At 42.8% G+C, this 23,285-nt stretch overlaps 2 protein-coding genes across 6 annotated transcripts in view; one reads left to right on the forward strand and one right to left on the reverse strand.

The window, feature by feature from the left end:
• Positions 1 to 13,152, forward strand: LOC118936337 (cytokine receptor-like factor 1). Of its 5 annotated transcripts, none has more exons than XM_090231365.1 (8): positions 8 to 335; positions 2,214 to 2,489; positions 3,412 to 3,541; positions 3,876 to 4,045; positions 7,233 to 7,390; positions 7,734 to 7,902; positions 8,956 to 9,141; positions 10,983 to 13,152. In XM_090231365.1, exons 1-8 carry the CDS (start codon positions 278 to 280, stop codon positions 10,997 to 10,999), a joined length of 1,164 nt encoding a protein of 387 aa, XP_090087491.1. In that variant the 5' UTR covers positions 8 to 277; the 3' UTR covers positions 11,000 to 13,152. The 5 variants fall into 5 exon arrangements, with proteins under 5 accessions (XP_021454671.3, XP_090087491.1, XP_090087490.1 ...); XM_090231364.1 differs by having other exon boundaries at positions 11,156 to 13,152; XM_090231366.1 differs by having other exon boundaries at positions 8,956 to 9,137.
• rex1bd (required for excision 1-B domain containing) overlaps positions 13,141 to 23,285 on the reverse strand; it is a 15,035-nt gene continuing 4,890 nt past the window's right edge. Inside the window, exons 4-5 of the mRNA XM_021599000.3 lie at positions 13,863 to 13,951; positions 13,141 to 13,430 (exon numbers count right to left, since the gene is read on the reverse strand). Of these exons, the coding sequence (XP_021454675.1) occupies positions 13,358 to 13,430; positions 13,863 to 13,951 (162 nt within the window). The 3' untranslated portion in view covers positions 13,141 to 13,357. The remainder of the gene's footprint in view (positions 13,431 to 13,862; positions 13,952 to 23,285) is intronic.

Here is a 23,285-nt window from a genome sequence, read left to right on the forward strand (position 1 = left end):
AGCTTTTGAGGCGTGCACCGAAGCAAACCCTCACTAAACCCTTAGGTTACTTTCATACAACCACTGTTTATAAGCTCATCCGCATTTTTAGCCTACACACGGAGATCTGACGTTCTTCGTTGGAATTAGACTGTTGATTCAACGTTGTTGGAGAGCTGGGTTTCAATTCCTGCATTTTCTCCCGCAAGATTGTGTTTGAACCTTTACTGTTCCCGAACCCACAAGTCTTGGAGCCAGAACGTAGGAGGGAAAGGAGAAGAAAAAGGCTATCTGAAACATGCTCTCATTGTTGTGCCTCATGCTGTTTGTTCCACGTGTGTTCTCCTCATCGACACGTAAGTAGCCTACAAAAAGTGTGATATTGTGAGAAGCCGACTACCAAGTTTGTCATAAACCTGTTTCGACAGATTTGAATGGGAGGGACGCTCACCCTCTATTAGTCAACAAAAAAAGTAACATTTTATGTACATGTTACAATTCTCAACACAATGTGTTAGATACATTGTCTGTAAAGGTAAAGGTACAAAATACAAAACTCACTGTCTGATTCACAGGTGTCCAGACTGTCCACATGTGTACTTGCCAGATTATTATAAAATACCTGTATTATGAACTGGGTGATTTGAGCCCTGAATGCTGATTGGCTGAAAGCTGTGGTATAACAAAATGTATAAACTGGGTGGTTCGAGCCCTGAATGCTGACTAGGTGACAGCCATGGTATATCAGACCGTATACCACGGGTATGACAAAACATTTATTTTTACTGCTCTAATTATGTTGGTAACCAGTTTATAATAGCAATATGGCACCTCTGGGGTTTGTGATATATGGCCAATATAACACAGCTAAGGGCTGTCTCCAGGCATTCCATGTTGCGTTGTGCCTAAGAACAGCCCTTAGCCGTGGTATATTGGCCATATACCACACCTCCTTGGGCTATATTGCTTAAGTATACCATGAGTATGACCCCAAAATATATTTTACGGTTCTAATTAGATTAGTAACCAGTTTATAATAGCAATAAGGCACCTTGGGGGTTTGTGATATATGGCAATGTATCCAGGCACTCCGTGTGGCTTCGTGCATAAGAACAGCCCTTAGCCGTGGTATATTGGTCATATACCACACCCACTCGGGCCTAAATTCTTAAATAAAGCTCACATAATACAATAATACATGAACAGATTATGAGTTATATTTCAAGATGTCTGTTTTTTTTAATGTCCAAAATATGGGCATAATGTTTGGTGGATTTGAAGATTAATTGTAAGTAAATTGGTAATAACTACTTACTGATAATGCAACAAGTCTGCATAGGAGATTATGGCATTGTACACATTTGTGCATGAGTAATTGTAAACTATTCTTCATATACATTTCACCTATTGAAACCAATATCCTGTGAGAATGTTCCAAAGACAAAGTGAATGCCTGTTGGATCATTTTATTTTATGGTAATAATATCCTATGAAAACCATGTGCCTAACAGCTAAATTGGATTTCTTTGTAGTGCATTGTTGAACTAACAGAGAAATAGGCCACAGAGGTGATTAAGTTCAAAATTCAAAAATTCATCTGAAATTCCCAAGTTGAAAATTGATGCAATGTTGCTGTGAAACAAACAATTAATTTACCCTATTTGTGTATACGTAAAGTGTAAATATCAGTGGACACACTGGGTTCGGCACATCTCACACCAAGTCCTCTTTAGTCCGGTCAGACTCATAGCGCGTAGCATATGGCCACATATGTTAGATAGCTTGTCTACCGCCCACCAACAGCACACTTAATAAACCTCCTCACATTAACCCTTGAATCTCCCCCAAAGGAGCCAAGTGCTAACACATTCAAACAGGAACGCTTCTCAGGGCATTTCTAATGAAGCATCCATCATAAGATGAGTCAGAAGAGTAAAGGAATAGTGGGGATGGAAAAGCATTCAAGAATTTGACCAACAACCTTGTCGGACCTCTCCAAGTGATCTCCCAACAGTTTCAGCACAGGACCCATAAATCCACTTCATAACTCTCAGGTTCCCCTGAGTGTTTGCACTCAGAAAGATTCAGTATCTATTAACTCTGAACATATTAATATCAAGAACAAAAATGTTCAATCAAATCAAAGTTTATTGCCGTACGTGTTAAGCCATCATCAACTCCAGGAGTGAAGCCCATTTAAAGTAGTGTGTTTCAGTATGTCTCTCCCCCAGCAGTGGCTGGAATCTTCCCCCAGGACCCGGCGTTGCGGATGGGCTCCAGCCTGACGGCCACGTGCACAGTGAGCCCCGAGCGGGGGCTGCATGCCAACACTATGTACTGGACCATGAACGGGAAGAGACTCCCTAGTAGCACGTACGACCTGCTGAGCCCCAACTGCCTCAGTGTCACTCTGCACCACCTCAATGGCTCCCAGCAACAGTCTGGGGACAACCTGGTGTGTCACAGCGGAGATGGACATGTCCTGGCTGGCTCCTGTCTCTACGTGGGCAGTAAGTGTCAGACTGGCCCTGGAGGCCTCAACCACTTCTTCTGGGGACAGGTTTTCAGAACATTGAATCCAAATCCAAATGTATTTCCTCCTTGAATTTGGGTGAAAATGACAAAAACTTCTCGGATGTTCTGAAAACTAGATTGTGGTCCTTAAACTGTCTGTGCTCAAAAGGACAGCGCTGGGGTGTAACAAGGAGATAGACAAGTGAATACTGTCGGAGTCATCAATACTGTCAGAGTAAGCAGCTCAGGACAGTGCATTTACAAAATATTGTTTTTTTGTTTGTTTAAAAGCATTTTGATGATAAGCTGTGTGTTTGCTATGATTTTAAAGCCTGATATATTACTGCACTCTAATCTCTAGTGTCTCCCAGCAGTGGCTTAAGTACAGGGGATAATTTATTATACATTACATGTATTGACAGAAGCAATGTTTCACTCATGCAGAAATCTTTGCAAACAAAGAAGAGAGCCCATATGAAAATAATAGTTATTCTATTAAAATTGTAACGTACAGAGCCTATTCTGTCTGTCTTTGAATCATACAGCCAGAGCCTCAGTTTAGCTGCTCAGTGGGTTGTAATCAGCATCACTACTTTGCTTCTGTCTCGAACTACATCTGTGTTTGATAGTCTATCATGGAGAGGAAATGAGAGAGGAGCTGAATCCTCTAGCCTGCTGTCTGAGGTTAAGCAATGTGCCAGTTTGTCATTATGAGATTGAGTGATCATTATTACCCATTGTGAAATAGGAACTACTATACTGATGTATTTGTTTGTGGTACATAAGCACTTTGTTTAATGCAACATTTTAATGTCCATTGTGATACTAAGGTGTTTATAACAGCTTTGTATAATACACATTGCACAACCACTCTTGTAGCCGTTAAGATAACCATATATTTTCACTGTTAATGTGCAGTGCCCCCGGAGAAGCCGGTCAACCTAACCTGCTGGTCCCGAAACACAAAGGACCTGAGCTGCAAGTGGACCCCTGGGGGTCGGGGCGAAACCTTCATCAAAACCAAATACACCCTCAAGTACAAATTGAGGTGAGAGCCACAGATGTCCAGCATCTCCCAGGTGATCACCCAACCCACCATCATTTCTGCCTAGAAACAATGATCGATGCATCACCTGGAACACAATTACTTTCTTTTACTCACTAAAGGCCTATGTAATTCTGATGATACAGTGCAAAGACTGTAACCACTGCTTTGTTGTACTGCAGGCATTCATTTGACTCTTAATGCTGTTTACACTGTTAACATTTCGAGGTCCAGTGCACAGTGAAAATGTTCCGCTTTACTGGTTGTTGGCAGTACATTATATTGAGAATTTTGTTACAGATATGAGTGACTTTATGTTGCTGTGTGTTCTGTGCAGGTGGTACGGGCGAGAGAGGGAATGTGAGGACTACAGCACGGGGCAACACTACACGTGTTATATCCCCCGGGACTTGGCCCTCTTTACTCCCTACGAGATCTGGGTGGAGGCGTCCAATCAGCTGGGGACTGCCACCTCTGATGTCATCACTCTGGATATCCTGGATGTGGGTAAGTAGAGGGAGCCTTTTGTCCAGTCTCCCTCCTGCTCCCCACCCCGCTCCAGACCTGCTAGGGTGGTTATGCCATGAAAATGTCCCGTCACGACGGTAGGACGTGCTAAATGCTTCCTCTCTCCTGTGTTACATGAGTCCATCGTGATCTCATCCTTTCCTTTTCTCTCCTCCTCGCCTCACTTCACTCACTAACTCACCGCCTGATCTCCTGCATATGGCTAACACACTTTCATATGAGAAAGGAATTTTATGGATTCCCAATCAATCCCAATAACAATATAATGGATTATGGCTGTGATTATTAAAGATAAACTGAACTGTACTAAATGTTCACTGAACTTCAGACATTTGGAAAAAGTGATACACTTACAAAACACAATGAGGATGGGTAGATAATGTTGAGGACATGTAACTAAATATCACTAAATGTCAACATTTAGCTTGGCCTACATATTGGTCTTGTATTACAATGTTGCAATATACCAGTTTACCAGACTAGTTTATGATAAAACTATAATCATCAGTCATATGTTGTATGCCCCTCCCTACCTTCAGGCTATGCTCAAACCCGACACCCCAATCCCTCCCTACCTTCAGGCTTTGCTCAAACCCTACACCCCAATCCCTCCCTACCTTCAGGCTATGCTCAAACCCGACACCCCAATCCCTCCCTACCTTCAGGCTTTGCTCAAACCCTACACCCCAATCCCTCCCTACCTTCAGGCTATGCTCAAACCTTACACCCCAATCCCTCCCTACCTTCAGGCTATGCTCAAACCCTACACCCCAATCCCTCCCTACCTTCAGGCTATGCTCAAACCCTACACCCCAATCCCTCCCTACCTTCAGGCTATGCTCAATCCCGACACCCCAATCCAAGCACTCTGTTCTGCCACCTCTGGTCTCTTGGCCCTCCCACCCCTACAGGAGGGCAGCTCCTGCTCATTCCAGTCCAAGCTCTTCTCTGTAAGGGCACCACAATGGTGGAACCAGCTTCCTCCTGAAGCTAGGACAGCAAAGTCCCTGCCCATACTCCGAAAGCACCTGAAACCCTACCTCTTCAAAGAGTATCTTAAATAATGGCCAGGTCGCAGTTGTAAATGAGAACTTGTTCTCAACTAGCTTACCTGGTTAAATAAAGATGAAATAAATAAATAATAATAATCCACCTCGACCCCCCCCTCCCCCCAAAAAACACTTGCACTTCACTCCCTCCCCTTTCTAGCTCTGACTTTGCTGATAACTACTTTATTGTGGAAAAGTTGACTTACTATGCCTGTGATATGTGGTTGTCCCACCTAGCTATCTTTAAGATTAATACACTAACTGTAAACTGCTCTGGATAAGAGCGTCTGCTAAATGCCTCAAATGTTAATGTAATGTATAGCCTAAGGATTGAGGTGTGTCCCTGTGGTTAAAAGGGAAAGCGATTGACCTTTGTGTTGCTCTGCTATGTCCCTCCCTACTATACTGGACACACCTAGAGACTACAGGTAGGTTGGTCTGAAGGGAGAGGAGACTGGTCGGCAGGAGGGAGGATGCCTATCACATGACGCATCAAATAACCTTATATTTCTTCAACTCCGCTGCGGAAAACATAAGCTGTGGAATTTTTCTGTGGAATCTTCCTTGATTTTCTGCTCCCCTGGGGGGGGGGGGGGGGGGGGGGGGGGGGGCGAACTTGATGAAACCAATAAAGTGCATCAGCACACAAACAACAAGTCAAACAGGAAATTAATGGAGCAAAAGACTTCTCAAGAAGAAAATCACAAACTGTCTTCTGACATTTTTATATGATTCTCTCTCTCTTTCTCTCTTTATATGATTCTCTCTCTCTCTTTCCCCCTCTATCAGCAGCATCAAAGTACTTGACTTCTTTGCGAGCCTTACTGCAGTGGGAAACATGTTTTTTTTAATGCTGGAGCGTGTGCCTAAATCATCAGACTGGGGAGAGAAAGCAGAAACAGACACTGACCTGCTTACCCTGCGTCCATAACTACACTCATTCTCAGGACTGGGAGAGAAGGAGAGCGTCAGAGAAAATGAGAGGGGGGGGTGGAGAAAGAGGAGAGAGAGGAGGGGAAGGAGATCGAGCATGAGACAGGAAGAGAGAAAGAGAGGGAGAGAAAGAAAGAAAGAGAGAATGAGACCGGGAGTGAGAGCAAGAGTATAAAATGTGGAGGATACTGTGAAATAAAGTGAACTTAAGGAGAGAAGCAAAGTGTTCTGTCAGAGTAGATTAGATAGACAGCATTGGTGCTGGACAACAGTACAGCCCAGGCCCGACACTGAACATTCATGGCCGTGTTTTATTCAAGCATGGAGGCTGTGATATCTAGATATAGCTGTAGTGTCTGTACAGTGTGGTACAATATTTACCAAGGGGTTTCTCAGAGTTGAGAGTGTGGATGCTGCCTCATCTCAGTCCTCTACTTGTTCAGGGCAGAAATATAGAGCATAATAATGTACTGCAAAACCTTCAACAAAGATAACTATTTTTATATATTTTTTGTGCTCATGAAGCATTGCTAAGGGTATACTCTATTTACTGAAATTAGCAGTGGTGGAAAAAGTACCCAATTGTCATACTTGAGTAAAGGTAATGATACCTTAATAAAAAAGTCACCCAGTAAAATACTGAGAAAAAGTCTGAAAAAAAATGTTTTACATTTACTGTAATTGCTCAAATATAATTACTGTAAGTATTAAAAGTAAAAGTATAAATCACTTCACATTTCTTGTAGTAAGCGAATCAGACGGCGCCATTTCCTTGTTTTTTTAATTTACGGATAGCCAGGGGCAAACTCCAACAATCGAAGCATTTGTGTTTAGTGAGTCCACCAGATCAGAGGCAGTAGGGATGACCAGGGATGTTCTCTTGAGAGGTGAATAAATTGGACCACTTTCCTGTCCTGAGTATATTAGGTGTCAGGTAAAATGTATGGAGTAAAAAGTACATTATTTTATTTAGGAATGTAGTGAGGTAAAAGTAGTCAAAAAATATAAATAGTAAATACAGATACCCCAAAAAACAACTTAAGTAGTACATTAAATTATTTTAACTTAAGTACTTTACCACTGGAAATTTGTATTGCGTTTTTTGTTCCGTAGGCTTAGCACACGTAGGCTTAGTCATTACACAGCTTTGTGACCAACCGGTGTCTACATCCCTGTTGTTTCAGTGACCACAGACCCTCCAGACAATGTCCATGTGAGTCGTGTGGGGGAGCTTGAGGACCAGCTGACAGTGCATTGGGGCAGCCCCCCGGCACTCAAAGACTTCCTCTTCCAGGCCAAATACCAGATACGCTACCGACTGGAGGACAGCACTGAATGGAAGGTAGAGTAGCAACGTTACTCCAGCTTTGTTTCAACATTCATTCACATTTTTCTCTCTCTCCCCAATCTCTCTTTCTGAGGTACAGTGCCACGTCTATGGCATCTTATATCTGTGTAAATATTTGAGATGTATGAGTGTCAGGTACTCTCGAGGGATTACAGAGCTGTATTTTGGCTTTCAAACGAAGCTTATGCAAGCCGAGCTTCTGTTTTTACAGAAAGATAGGTGTGAACGTCTGATTTCTGCTACCTAACGTGTTTTTGTCAGGAATGTGTGCATGTGTGTGTGGTTAATAGATTCAATATGAGTGCATTTTAAAAATATTTTCTTTGATGTCTCTCAGGTGGTGGACGATGTAGGTAACCAGACATCGTGCCGGCTAGCGGGGCTTAGGGCAGGGACGGTGTACTTTGTCCAGGTGAGGTGCAACCCAGTGGGGATCTACGGCTCCAGGAAGGCTGGGATTTGGAGTGACTGGAGCCACCCTTCAGCTGCCTCCACACCCCACAGTGGTGAGTAAAGATTTACATAGCACTTTAAGAGGAAGGATAGGTTTCATAAGGTGTTATAACACTGCATTAGGATTTATTTACAACAGACATAAGCTTCCCGGGGCATTTATGACATTCGTGAGCACTTGTTGATCTTCAATAGTGCACATTACAAGATTTCCCATAAAATCTTCAAAGTTTAATATTATTATGGCTCATGATGAGCCATGGGACATTAAATTGTCCTCTAATAATCAACCTTTTATTGCCAATTAAACCAAAGAAACAAGAACCTCATCCCAGATTAGTCTTCAACATCCTGGGAAAATGAGATTCAAACCGTATGTGACCACAGAACGCCAAACATCAAATTACACGATAGAAATCTTTCATCTGAGGATTAAAATAACTCAAGCTGAGATGGCAAAGAGCTGAGGGAGACATCAGATAGATACACTTTTTTTCCCTCTTTCGTTAGGCAACTTGAAATGCAGTCTGTCAGTTGCACACAGGGCATTAACACCGAGTGAAAACAGATTTGGGGAGTACAATGGCAGATAATGGGTTACAAAGGTTATGTGGTATTTACTTAGAAGGGGGAGGAAGTTGGTATCAGGCTCTGTTTGCCATGGGATATTGGTTGTGGCCAGCTTTATATTGGGAATGCACCAAATCAATTTTGTGAATGTAGTCATATCGAATCTATTGTAATCAAATAATCTCACTACTCAAGAGAATGACCTTGCACATTAGCCAGAGCCCAGAGGTCATGCAGAGTTCCTAGCCCCGTGTGAGCCACTGACCGCTCGTCTCCAGCTGATTTAGTTGTCGGAGAACATTAGGTTCCATTCAATCAAACCTGCATTGCAGTTATGCGACAGCGCAATTCCACGTGGTCAAATAAAATAAAAAAATGACTACGGGGTACTGCAGGAAGTGTGTGGACGGGGAGTAGTTTGTACACAAAGGCACTGCGTAAACACGGCTGTGGCAGGTTCAATTGAATTGGAGCCAGTGTTCCTCTGAGCAGTCCTCTCTGACTAACCTTGTTCACACTGTCTTCTCCCTGGGCAGAGCGGCTGCAGAGTGGGTCATGTGAGCCCAAGCCAGGCGAACAGAACTCCACCCTGCGACGGGAGCTCAAGCAGTTCTTTGGCTGGGTTCGCAAACACGCCTATGGCTGCAGCGGCATGTCAATCAAACTCTACGACCAGTGGCGGGTGTGGCTGCAGAAATCGCATAAAACGCGCAACCAGGTAGGTAAGAATAATATCCCCTTTATTTCTGTTACAACTCAGTCATGGTACATAACTGTGAAGCCTATGCCATGTACCACTAGGCTACTGTAGCTCCTTATCACAACAACACCCTGTTGTCAGTGTTGAACTCTGCATACACCCTGATTTTCTGACCCTCTTTGTCCTGAATTTAACTTTTGCGATGTGTTCAGTGTTGTGGAAGCACACAGAACCATCATTGCCCTAGAACTTGTTAGACTTTCTGATGTCTTTGTCCGTTTTATGCTCAGGTATGTGTGCGGTTTCCACTTTATCAGCACAGAGTACAGCTTAATGTTGATATCCACTCAGTTTGAGTCATGCAATGTCATTTTATTATTTTAATGGCACAGATTTGATTTTCACTCGATTACCACAGCAAAGAGAAATGAGCATGTTAATATAATTAACAACCACTGTAATGTGTTGCTTTTGTGTTCTCTCTGTGACGTGAGGAGCTTGTTTCACAACATTACTCACCCCAAATGGCAGCCAGGAGGACTGAGCTCACCGCTAAGCCACATCCTCTGTACGCCCCCTGAACCTAATCATTGGTTGTTATGCTACTGAGGACAAGAGAACTGCCTGACACGTTTAGCTCACCTGATTAGTGTGGCGTATCCTGAATAGTGTCGGTGTTTAACTGCTCTGAGAAAAAATGGCAGTTCAACTGGATGTTACCAATACAATATTCAACTTACAGCTCAGACACCCATACATACCCCACAAGACATGCCACTACGGGTCTCTTCACAGTCCAAGTCCAAAGAAAATTCACGGCAACTCTCAGTATTATACATGATCGCATGGAACTCCCTTCTCCAGTTTCTAAGTAAACAGCAAAATGACCTTAGACAAAACAGATTCAAACTGCTACGGGATCGTTGTCCCCTCCGCAGGACGGTTGAGCTAACGTAGGCTAATGTGATAAGCATGAGGTTGTAAGTAACAACAAACAAATTCTCATGACAGACATATCTGATATGGCAGAAAGCTTCAATTCTTGTTAGTCTAACTGCACTGTCCAATTGACAGTAGCTATTACAGTGAAATAATACCATGCTATTGTTTGAGTGCACACTTATGAACTTGAAAATGTATTAATAAACCAATTAGTCACATTTGGGCAGTCTTGATAAAAAAATTTGAACAGATATGCAATGGTTCATTGGATTAGTCGGAAACTTTGCACATGCACTGCTGCCATCTAGTGGCCAAAATCGCACCTGGGCTGGAATAATACATTACGCAATTTCTTGCATTTCAAAGACGAAAAAAAACTAACTTTGAAAACACATGTTTTTTTTCTTTGTATTATCTTTTACCAGAACTAATGTGTTATGTTCTCCTACATTCATTTCCCATTTCCCCAAACTTCAAAGTGTTTCCCTTCAAATGGTATCAAGAATACGCATATTCTTGCTTCAGGTCCTGAGCTACAAGCAGTTAGATTTGGGTGTGTCATTTTAGGCGAAAATTGAAAAAGGGTCAGATCCTTAATAGGTTTTAAACACCTTAAAGGCACAATAGTGACTGTGAAATGACACACACACACACAAATAGGCACACTAACACACAGTATTTAGTTGTATATCGTTGTATTTTACATTTGTGTGACTGTCTATCAGTGTAGCAGTGTTTTGTTACTTGTCATGTTTTATATTTTTTCGTGGACTCCAGGAAGAATAGTTGCTGCTTCGGCAAAAGCTAATGGGGATCCAAATAAACTAAAAACCAATACGCAATTAGTGTCAGTATGATAAGGAATAGGAATTACCGTTCAATTGAATTACCCCAATATTAAACATTTGTTTTCCCTTTCAGATTCTATAAGGCGATAAATCATAACACATCCTAAAACATCATTGAAATATTTAAGCAACATTCACAACAGCAACTGAGAAACTGTCAGAAGGCCACTTTGAGGCCTCTCGGTGAAAGCGATCCAACACTGGATATTCCAGCATTTGGTCACACACAACAACTCTTCTTTGTAGGAATCCATGTGGAACAGAAAAAGAACTGACGCAAGACGCCAGCGTGTTACATTGCTGTCTGCAGCCCTGGATTAAAATAGAGTGGAATCCCATCTCTAAGAACTTCTCCTCTCCATACAAACACACTCTTACACTCACATCTCCTGGGAGTGCCAAAGTGGAGAGCCTTTTTCTGAGCACATTTCAGACCATCGCTGAGTGGGAGCATGGAAAAGTTTCTTAATGCAGCATTAGTATGTGCTCGACTCAGATGGCCATAAATCATCTTACAGACTACCGTCAGATCAGACACATAGTGGCCACCATCACAGGCTTTTACCACAGACACAAGGGCATTATGCAATCTTGCTGGAATGTCATATACAATATAAAGAACTTCACTAATTCAGCTCCTGTTCTGGAAACTCAATCACAGAACATTTGTCAGAATTCAAAAAGATGAAAATAACTTCATAATGTATATCCATTCTAACAACTTTAGCCACACAGTTGTCTAAGCCACACTATATATAAACAAAAGTATGTGGACACCCCTTCAAATGAGTGGATTTGGATATTTCAGCCACACAGGTATAAAATGGAGCACACCGCCATGCAATCTCCATAGACAAACATTGTCAGTAGAATTGCCTTAGTGAAGAGCTCAGTGACTTTCAAAGTGGCACCTTTCATTTGGTCCAATTTCTGCCCTGCTAGAGCTTCCCCGGTCAATTGTAAGTGCTGTTATTGTGACGTGGAAACATCTAGGAGCAACAACATCTCAGGTGCAGTGGTAGGACACACAAGCTCACAGAACGGGAACACCGAGTGCTGAAGTGGGTAGCACGTAAAAAAAATTGTCTGTCCACTACAGAGTTCCAAACTACATCTGGAAGCAACGTCAGCACAAGATCTGGCCGTTGGGAGCATCATGAAATGGGTTTCCATGGCCGAGCAGCCGCACACAAGCCTGAGATCACCATGCGCAATGCCAAGTGTCGGCTGGAGTGGTGGAAAGCTCACCGCCATTAGATTCTGGAGCAGTGGAAACGCATCCTCTGGAGTGATGTATCACGTGTCACCATCTGGCAGTCCGACTGGGTTTGGGTTTGGCGGATGCCAGGAAAACGCTACCTGCTCCAATGCATAGTGCCAATTGTAAAGTTAGGTGGAGGAGGAATAATGGTCTGGGGCTGTTTTTCATGGTTCAGGCCCTTTAGTTTCAGTGAAGGGAAATCTTAGCACTAGAGCATACAATGACAATCTAGACAATTCTGTGCTTCCAACTTTGTGGTAACAGTTTGGGGAAGGCCCTTTCCTGTTCAGCATGACAAATCCTTTGTGCACAAAACAAGGTCCATACAGGAATGGTTTGTCGAGATCGGTGTGGAACGCTGACTGCGAGCCTGGCCTAATTGCCCAACATCAGTGCCCATCCTCACAGCTGAATTGAACCAAGTCCCCGCAGCAATGTTCCAACATTTAGTGGCAAGCCTTCCCAGAAGAGTGGAGGCTGTTATAGCAGCAGAGGAGGGGGACCAACTCCATATTAATTTACATGATTTTTGAATGAGATATTTGACAAGGTGTCCACATACTTTTGGTAATGTAGTGTATGCATTAATGAATGTAATTGCATAGGTCTTTTAATTACAAAAACTTGGTTGGTATGCTCATACACCATTTTGTAGATTGGCTGGTGTATACAGTCATAGCAATTGAACTTCAGATATTTCTGCAGTTTGTTAGTCATATGGAAGTGTTCTGGTTCTTTGGGTTTGTACTACTCTGGATTCCTTTTGTTGAAATAAGTGGCATAAATGTTTAAGTGTATATACTGTGTCTGAGTGACTGTGCAGATGAGGACATTTTTATATTGCTTATATTTTTGTATATGAATATTTAAGAAATTCTAATTAATAATTTCCCTCATTAAGTTATGTTCAGTTATCAATGATAAATATAACTGTCAAATAGTTTGTCTATAAAACAATAAAGGAATAACATTTGCCTTGGAATGTTTTTTTTAATTAAAAGAGCAAATTATCAAACAGGCGCACATGCAGAGATAAGCAGGGTACAGAATGACCCTGGGCAGACACTGCCGCAGTCAGGTGGAGCCAAGGAAGGATCAATAACTTAGGCAAATGAATAAAAAGGGGGAAGTTGCAGCAGAGGAGTCCATCAATCCCTGTCTGGGCGGCAACCTCCTGGGAGTCGCCATCACACAGACTCCTCAGAGTCGTATTTAAAGTCCTGCAGGATGTCACTCAGGGCCTCCTTATTCTTTATGATGCTGCAGCAGGGAAGACAGATGGAGGCATTAGAGCAGGGCTCTCCAACCTTGTCCCTGGAGAGCTACCGTCATGTAGGTTCACTCCAACCCTAATCTAGCACACCTGATTCTAATAACTAGCTGGTTGATAAGTTGAACCAGGTTTGGAGCGAAAACCGAACTGGGGTTGGAGCGAATACCTACAGGAGGGTAGCTCTCCAGGAACAGGGTTGGAGAACCCTGCATGCATTCTCTGAGTAGTCTGCATGCAAACAGCAGGTTGGTCTAATGAGAAATGACATCAGTGATTGCACACGGCAATGGAGCAACTTAACAAGACACTGAGCTGCCCCTGCAGCTTCAACACTCAGCAGTTTGAGTCAGCACATAGAGGGAATGAGTTGGTTAATGGGGAGACAAAGCCCTGAAAGGAAGAGTGAAATCTGCTCTTACTCCTGCTTGACCTCCTGGATCTTCTCCTGACAGCCCTCGTCTTCTGGGTGATCCTGAGCCTTCTGCTTTGCCAGCTGCAGCTTAGCCGTCTGTGGACAATGAGACATGTGTAAACCATTTATCAGACGTGGAGCTGGAGCAATCAAATGTTAACAGCAGCCTGGACCAGACTAGAGACCAATCCTCAAAAAGGGGTTTAGTTTTTGAGAAACCCCTCCCCCATGTAGAACAAAACGCAACCATATTTTTTCACATCTCTTATGTCTCCAATTTATGAATTGGATGGTTGTGTAAAAATATCTTTCTGCAAAAGTGGTTAATTTGATAGATATTGTAACTTAAACTTATTAAAAACTGCAGAATAATGCCTGGCTGGAGTGGGGGGGGGTCACATAAGCGCATGTAACGCAATATTGCAAGCTCTGATATTGCTCAAATTTGGAACAGAAGTAGTCGGTTATCGGTCCTTCATATACCCACAAACATAAGGATAGCATAATGCATCTTAGACCTGTAAACACAGAGATAGGCGGAAATATATATGTAAATAAATATATATATTTATGATGTATGTAAGCCTTCTTTTTTTAGTAGCTGATTAAAAGGACAGCTTTCCAAATAAAATCTGCTCTTATTCAGTGCTGTATGGTTCTGCCTGACACAAACACAGTTACAAGTGTTTTGATGTTGTGGCTATTGTAATCTAATCAGCTCCAAATAAGACAAGTGGGCTCAGACACTGAAAACTGTCTTTTTATTTGTTCAGCCCCTACTCTTGCAGTTACATTAGGGACACCCCTAGATGAGCCTCCTTTTCCAATATGATGTCCAAAATCCAATATGGCGGCCAAAATTCCATTAAATGGTGGTTAAAAATCACTTGTATATAGAGATATTTTAATTTAGACATATTTCAGATGTGTACTGTTCTTATGACCTGTACTGAAGACTATTTTGGTGCAATTCAACTTAGTTGGGAATTCAATATGCCTTCCATAATTACTCAAATCTTTGTCTGGATATTTTTTTTTTTAAAGGCTGCAGACAGCTCGGCATGGCAACACCAAATATTCCAAGTTACAAGCCTCTGAGGATCAATGAGACAACTGGGACCTCCAACGAAAGGGAAGAAAATCCAACCCTGGACTCGAACTCTAAAACGTGCCCCTGCTGTTTGGTAAATTGCCCCTCCAGGATTGGGCTCTTAATTAAGTCACCTCCTTATCATTTAGAAGTGAGCTTTGATTCATTGATAATCCAATACGGCTGCCTGAATCAAACATGACCTTACGCTGGCTCACTGCATTCGTGATCCACATTAGGATGTACAGGTGCACTCTGAAACTGTTCAGGTTAAGCTGACTCATACATTGTCTGGGAAACTTTGCAGTAATCCCAACATCTGTTTAAGGATATATGCCATCTATGGCAAACAAGAGGCCCCTTAGAATGGTCAAATATAAACAAATGCTGTATGTCATCGTTTACAGTAGCTGGGGATTGACTTCGTGGCCTTTGTGCACTTTGCTTAACAAGCTCCACCTCCTCTGCAACCCCTCTACAGTCCAGGGATCATCTTCAAATGTATATGGAGGTGTGCTACATCCCACATAATGCTTCTTAGTCAGTCTATGACCTACAAAAGTAACCTCTAATTAACCCGAGGCCGCCTCACCGGTTCAGTTACTCTCATCTCCTTCTGGGCCTGCCTCAGACCGCAATCACAGCCAACTACTCGGTTAATATCAGCCAAATTATCATCCAAACCGACTTCCAAAGGACTATGTAGGACAGAACTGCAGGACTTTTTGCCACATACCACATAAAATAAAACTCACCCACAGGCTAATTAGGCATGAAAAATCAACTTAAATACCCTCCTGCAACCCTCCTCACCCAATGTGGTGTGGATCTGTTTTTTTCTAAAGTATTTTTATTTACCTCAGAACTGGAATCCTCCAACAGAGGCAGGCCACCTCACTAGCTAGTAGTCAGCTAACCACTGCTAGCGGTCATCAACTGACCTTTAGCCCGGAAAGCTCTCGCCAGTTCGTACAACGCGACTCAAACCAGAGCATACCAGACCTATTTTCTCTCCATTTCCCAGGTTCCTACTGCAAGCTCTGAACCTTTTCACCTGGATCATCGCAGCTAGCTAGCTGCAATCCGAGTTGCTACTCCTGGTTAACTGTTAGGAATTTTATGAATAATGACTAAACAACATCTACATTTTAAATAGAACTATAACTAATGAAACTTACTCTTTTAAATCTGATTAACAATATTAATTCATAAGGAAGGGATTGTGGAGCATGAAACGGGGTAATTAAATAAAATAAATACCATTCCAGCCAGGTTGGAGAGGACTGGAATTGTGGGTTTTTAAGTTAGCAAAAAGGGTCGTTAACCTATGGTTGAACCGACTCAACTTAGCTCTGGGATGTTTAGATAACCCAGGAAAACACTCTCTGCCTTTTCCATTATCTGGAACTGTCTTCTAAATAGTGATGGATGAAGGTGAAGATTCCAGAAGTTAATCTAGGTAAGTGTGTGTCTGGAGTGAGCGAGCTAGTGGGTTGGAATAAACGTTTGAACTTCTCTGGTCCTGGTCGATAGGAGGAAGGACGTTTTATAACCTATGACGTCATATTTTGTATATAAACTGTTGTTCGTGGTTACATGGCAGCGAGCTCAGAGAATAAATACTAGTATCTAAGACTGGTCTCTGTATATTTTATGCAAATAGGCATCTTAATTCTTATAAAATACAGTGATTTAATTAATGAAAACATATTGGAATTATGAAATTCCAGTGACACTAACGTCTGTCACAAAGCAAGCACCAATTAGCCTAGAGCTGAAGAGGCCCATCAGCCCCTCCTGGGCTACAATACCCGGACCCCTTCTACTGCCGGTACAGGGCACGGAACCCCGCCGATCCTTCACGACTTGACTACGACGTAATCTGCTCGAGGGGGTACTCAACTGGCCCCTACATTGCAACGTCGCCTGAATGCCCATCTGCTATCCGCAGCCCGCTAGCTGTCTAGAGCATATTGGACTGTTAGCTGAATATATCCATCGGCCAGTTTCTTGGGCCAATTGGACTTGGACCACTCGGAACCCTACTAATTCATCACGACTGGTCTATCAACGTCACCGCACGTGGAGTCTAAAACAGACTTTCCTTCGTTGAGACCTCCCTAAGGCCCTTCTGCTAGCTGTCTGAATCGCCGTGTCTCCAGCCAGCCCAACCACTCACTGGACCCCTATGATCACCCGGCTACGCATGCCTCTCCCTAATATCAATATGCGTTGTCCATTACTGTCCTGGTTAGTGATGGTCTTATATCACTGTAGAGCCTCGAGCCCTGCTCAATATGCCTTACCAACCATTTAGTTCCACCTCCCACATATGCGGTGACATCACCTGGTCTCAAGAGACAATCTCTCATCATTACTCAATGCCTAGATTTACCTCCAATGTACTCACATCCTACCATACCTTTGTCTGTACATTTTGCCTTGAATCTATTCTATTCTATTCTTTTACTCTCTGTTACAAACGTACTAGACGACCAGTTCTGATAGCCTTTAGCCGTACCCTTATCCTTCTGTTCCTCTGGTGATGTAGAGGTCAATCTGCAGTGCCTAGCTCCACTCCTACTCTCCAGGTGCTCTAATTTGTTGACTTCTGTAACCGTAAAAGCCTTGGTTTCATGCATGTTAATATTAGAAGCCTCCTCCCTAAGTTTGTTTTATTCAATGCCTTAGCACACTCTGCCAACCCGAATGTGCTAGCCGTTTCTGAATCCTGGCTTAGGAATAACACCAAAAACCCTGAAGTTTACATCCCTAACTATAACATTTTTTCCGACAAGATAGAACTGCCAAAGGGTGCGGTGTTGCAGTCTACTGCAGAGATAGAACTCTGCAGGCTGTCTTACTATCCAGGCCTGTACTAGAGGTCAACCAATTATGATTTTTCAACACCAATACCGATAAATGGAGGACCAAAAAAGCTGATACCGATTTAAAAATCTTTTTTTTTTTAAAACGGCCGATTTAAAAATAAATAAAAATAAATACAAATATCGGCCGATTTTAATTTGATTTATAATAATGACAATTACAACAATACTGAATGAACACTTATTTTAACTTAACATAATACATCAATAAAATCAATAAATAAAAATAAATAAATAATGAAACATGTTAAATTTGGTTTAAATAATGCAAAAACAAAGTGTTGGAGAAGAAAGTAAAAGTGCAATATGTGCTATGTAAGAAAGCTAACATTTCAGTTCCTTGCTCAGAACATGAGAACATATGAAAGCTGGTGGTTCTTTTTAACATGAGTCTTCAATATTCACAGGTAAGAAGTTTTAGGTTGTAGTTATAGGAATTATAGGACTATTTCCCTCTATACCATTTGTATTTCTTTAACCGTTGACTATTGGATGTTCTTAAAGGCACTTTAGTATTGCCAGTGTAACAGTACAGCTTCCGTCCCTCTTCTCGTTCCTCCCTGGGCTCGAACCGCAACACAACGACAACAGCCACCATCGAAGCAGCGTTACCCATGCAGAGCAAGGGGAACAACTACTAGAAGCCTCAGAGCGAGTGACGTTTGAAACGCTATTAGCGCGCGCTAAATAGCTAGCCATTTCACTTCAGTTACACCAGCCTCATCTCGGGAGTTGATAGGCTTGAAGTCATAAACAGCGCAATGCTTGACGCACAACAAAGAGCTGCTGGCAGAACGAGTGCTGTTTGAATGAATGTTTACACGCCTGCTTCTGCCTACCACCGCTCAGTCAGATACTTAGATACTTGTATGCTCAGTCAGATTATATGCAACGCAGGACACGCTAGATATTACTAGATATTATCAACCATGTGTAGTTAACTAGTGGTTATGATTGATTGTTTTTTATAAGATAAGTTTGATGCTAGCTAGCAACTTACCTTGGCTTACTGCATTCGCGTAACAGTCTCCTTGTGGAGTGCAACGAGAGAGAGGCAGGTCGTTATTGCGTTGGACTAGTAACTAAGGTTGCAAGATTGGATCTCCCGAGCGGACAAAGGTGAAAATCTGTCATTCTGCCCCTGAACGAGGCAGTTAACCCACCGTTCCTAGGCAGTCATCGAAAATAAGAATGTGTTCTTAACTGACTGACGTGTATATATAAAACATTTAAAAAACGATCCATCTTTCCAGAAACAAGTCTCTCACCGTTGCCGCTTGCTATAGACCACCCTCTGCCCCCAGCTGTGCCCTGAACACCATATGTGAATTGATTGCCCCCCCCATCCATCTTCAGAGCTCGTGCTGATAGGTGACCTAAACTGGGACATGCTTAACACCCCGGCCATCCTACAATCTAAGCTTGATGCCCTCAATCTCACACAAATGATCAATGAACCTACCAGCTACAAACTCAAATCCATAAACACGGGCACCCTCATAGATATCATCCTAACCAACTTGCCCTCCAAACACACCCCTGCTGTTTTCAACCAAGATCTCAGCGATCTCTGCCTGCATCCGTAATGGGTCTGCGGTCAAACGACCATCCCTCATCACTGTCAAACGCTCCCTGAAGCACTTCAGCGAGCAGGACTTTCGAATCGACCTGGCCCGGGTATCCTGGAAGGATACTGACCTCATCCCTTCAGCAGAGGATGCCTGGTTATTCTTTAAAAGTGCCTTCCTCACCATCTTAAATAAGCATGCCCCATTCAAAAAATGAGGAACCAGGAACAGATATAGTCCTTGGTTCTCTCCAGACCTGACTGCCCTTGACCAGCACAAAAACATCCTGTGGCGTTCTAGATTAGCATCGAATAGCCCCCGTGATATGCAACTTTTCAGGGAAGTTTGGAACCAATATACACAGGCAGTTAGGAAAGCTAAGGCTACCTTTTCAAGCAGAAATTTGCATCCTGTAGCAAACTCTGGGACACTGTAAAGTCCATGGAAAATAAGAGCACCTCCTCCCAGCTGCCAACTGCACTGAGGCTAGGAAACACTGTCACCACCGATAAATCCAGTATAATTGAGGATTTCAATAAGCATTTTCTACAGCTGGCCATGCTTTCCACCTGGCTACCCCTACCCCGATCAACAGCCCTCCTCCCCCCATGGCAACTCGCCCAAGCCTCCCCATTTCTCCTTTATCCAAATCCAGATAGCTGACTTTCTGAAAGAGCTGCAAAATCTGGACCCCTACAAATCAGCAGGGCTAGACAATCTGGACCATCTTTCTAAAATGCTCTGCCAAAATTGTTGCAACCCCTATAACTAGCCTGTTCAACCTCTTTCGTATTGTCTGAGATTCCAAAAGATTGGAAAGCTACCGCGGTCATCCCCCTCTTCAAAGGGGGAGACACTCTAGACCCAAATTGCTACAGACCTACATCTTTTCTACCCTGCTTTTCTAAGGTCTTTGAAAGCAAAGTCAACAAACAGTTTACCGACCATTTAGAATCCAACCGTACCTTCTCCGCTATGCAATCTGGTTTCAGAGCTGGTCATGGGTGCACCTCAGCCATGCTCAAAGTCCTAAACAATATAACTGCCATCGATAAGAGACAATACTGCCGTATTCATCGACCTGGCCAAGGCTTTCGACTCTGTCAATCACCACATTCTTATTGGGAAACTCAACAACCTTGGTTTCTCAAATGATTGCCTCGCCTGGTTCACCAACTACTTCTCTGATAGAGTTCAGTGTGTCAAATCAGAGGGCCTGTTGTCCGGACCTCTGGCAGTCTCTATAAGGGCGCCACAGTATTCAATTCTCAGACCGACTCTCTATGATGTTGCTCTTGCTGCTGGTGATTCTCTGATCCACCTCTACACAGACGACACCATTCTGTATACTTCTGGCCCCTTCTTGGACACTGTGTTAACTAACCTCCAGACGAGCTTCAATGCCATACAACTCTCCTTCCGTGGCCTCCAACTGCTAATAAATGCAAGTAAAACTAAATGCATGCTCTTCAACCGATTGTTGCCCGCACGTCCAGCATCACTACTCTGGACGATTCGGACTTAGGTATTTGTAGTTGTCCACATATTCTAAGTGTCTGGTGAGACTAAACTCTCCTTCCAGAATCACATTAAGAATCTCCAATTCAAAATGTAATCTAGAATCTGCTTCCTATTTCGCAACAAAGCATCTTTCAGCCATGCTGCCAAATATACCCTCGTAAAACTGACCATCCTACCGATCCTCGACAATGTAATTTACAAAATAGCCTCCAGCATTCTGCTCAACAAATTGGATGCAGTCTATCACAGTGCCATCCGCTTTGTCACCAAAGCCCCATACACTACCCACCACTGCGACCTGTACACTCTCATTGGCTGGCACTCACTTCATACTCTTCATAACCTACTGGCTCCAGGTCATTTACAAGTTTCTGCTAGTTAAAGCCCCGCCTTATCTCAGCTCATTGGTCACCATAGCAGCACCCACCTGTAGCACGCGCTCCAGCAGTTATATCCCACTGGTCACCCCCAAAGCCAATTCTTCCTTTGGCCGCCTTTCCTTCCAGTTCTCTGCTGCCAATGACTGGAATGAACTGCAAAAATCACTGAAGCTGGAGACTCATATCTCCCTCACTAACTTTAAGCATCAGCTGTCAGAGCAGCTCACATATCACTGCACCTGTAAATAGCCCATCCAACTACCTCATCCTCATACTGTATTTATTTTGCTGCTTTGCACCCCAGTATCTCTACTTGCACATTCATCTTTTGCATATTTTGCATTCTTGTTTAATAGCTATATTGTAATTACTTTGCCACCATGGCCAATTTATTGCCTTACCTCCCTTATTTGCACATACAGAATATACTTTTTCTACTATATGTTTGTTTATTCCACGTGTAACTCAGTTGTTGTATGTGTCAAACTGCTTTGCTTTATCTTGGCCAGGTAGCAGTTGCAAATGAGAACTTGCTCTCAACTATCCTACCTGGTTAAATAAAGGTGGGGAAAAAATTAGATCATCCAGGGTCCGGTTTCCCAAAAGCATCTTAAGGCTAAGTTTATCATTAGAACCTTTGTAGGCACATTGTTAAATCGCTGAGTTGTTTCCCAAAACCATCATTAGTAAAGTTGCACTGAAAACGCTTGTTATTTACCAACTGACTCAGACCACTCGTGGATCAGCTAAGTGCGTTAGATTTTTTGCTGTTCCGCATCACTTTATACACAGAAGATCTCTGATAAACATACAGTTGGAGTCAGAAGTTTACATACACTTAGATTGGGGTAATTAAAACTAGTTTTTCAACCACTCGACAAATTTCTTGTTGACAAACTATAGTTTTGGCAAGTTGGTTAGGACATCTACTTTGTGCATGACAAGTAATTTTCCCAACAATTGCTTACAGACAGATTATTTCACTGTATCACAATTCCAGTGGGTCAGAAGTTTACATACACCAAGTTGACTGTGCCTTTAAACGGCTTGGAAAATTCCAGAAAACGATGTCATGGCTTTAGAAACTTCTGATAGGCTAATTGACATAATTTGAATCTGTGGATGTATTTCAAGGCCTACCTTCAAACTCAGTGCCTCTTTGCTATAACTCATGAGAAAAATCAAAAGAAATCAGCCAAGACCTCAGAAAAATAATTGTAGACCTCCACAAGTCTGGTTCATCCTTGGGAGCAATTTCCAAACTCCTGAAGGTACCCGGTTCATCTGTACAAACAATAGTACGCAAGTATAAACACCATGGGACCACCATACCGCTCAGGAAGGAGACGCGTTCTGTCTCCAAGAGATGAACATACTTTGATGCGAAAAGTGCAAATCAATCCCAGAACAGGATCAAAGGACCTCGTGAAGATGCTGGAGGAAACCGGTACAAAATGATTTATTTCCTGGGTAAAACGAGACCCATATCGACATAACCTGAAAGGCGGCTCAGCAAGGAAGAAGCCATTGCTCCAAAACCACCATAAAAAAAGCCAGACTACGATTTGCAACTGCACATGGGGACAAAGATCGTACTTTTTGGAGAAATGTCCTCTGGTCTGATGAAACAAAAATAGAACTGTTTGGCCATAATGACCATCGTTATGTTTGGAGGAAAAAGGGGGAGGCTTGCAAGCCGAATAACGCCATCCCAAACGTGAAGCACGGGGGTGGCAGCATCATGTTGTGGGGGGTGCTTTGCTGCAGGAGGGACTGGTGCACTTCACAAAATAGATGGCATCATGGGGAAAGAAAATTATGTGGATATATTGAAGCAACATCTCAAGACATCAGTCAGAAAGTTGAAGCATGGTCGCAAATGGGTCTTACAAATGGACAATGACCCCATGTACACTTCCAAAGTTGTGGGAAAATGGCTTAAGGACAACAAAGTCAAGGTATTGGAGTGGCCATCACAAAGCC

Source organism: Oncorhynchus mykiss, chromosome 4 (assembly GCF_057628025.1).
Source record: "Oncorhynchus mykiss isolate SJ-2025 chromosome 4, ASM5762802v1, whole genome shotgun sequence".
Lineage (NCBI taxonomy): Eukaryota > Metazoa > Chordata > Actinopteri > Salmoniformes > Salmonidae > Oncorhynchus > Oncorhynchus mykiss.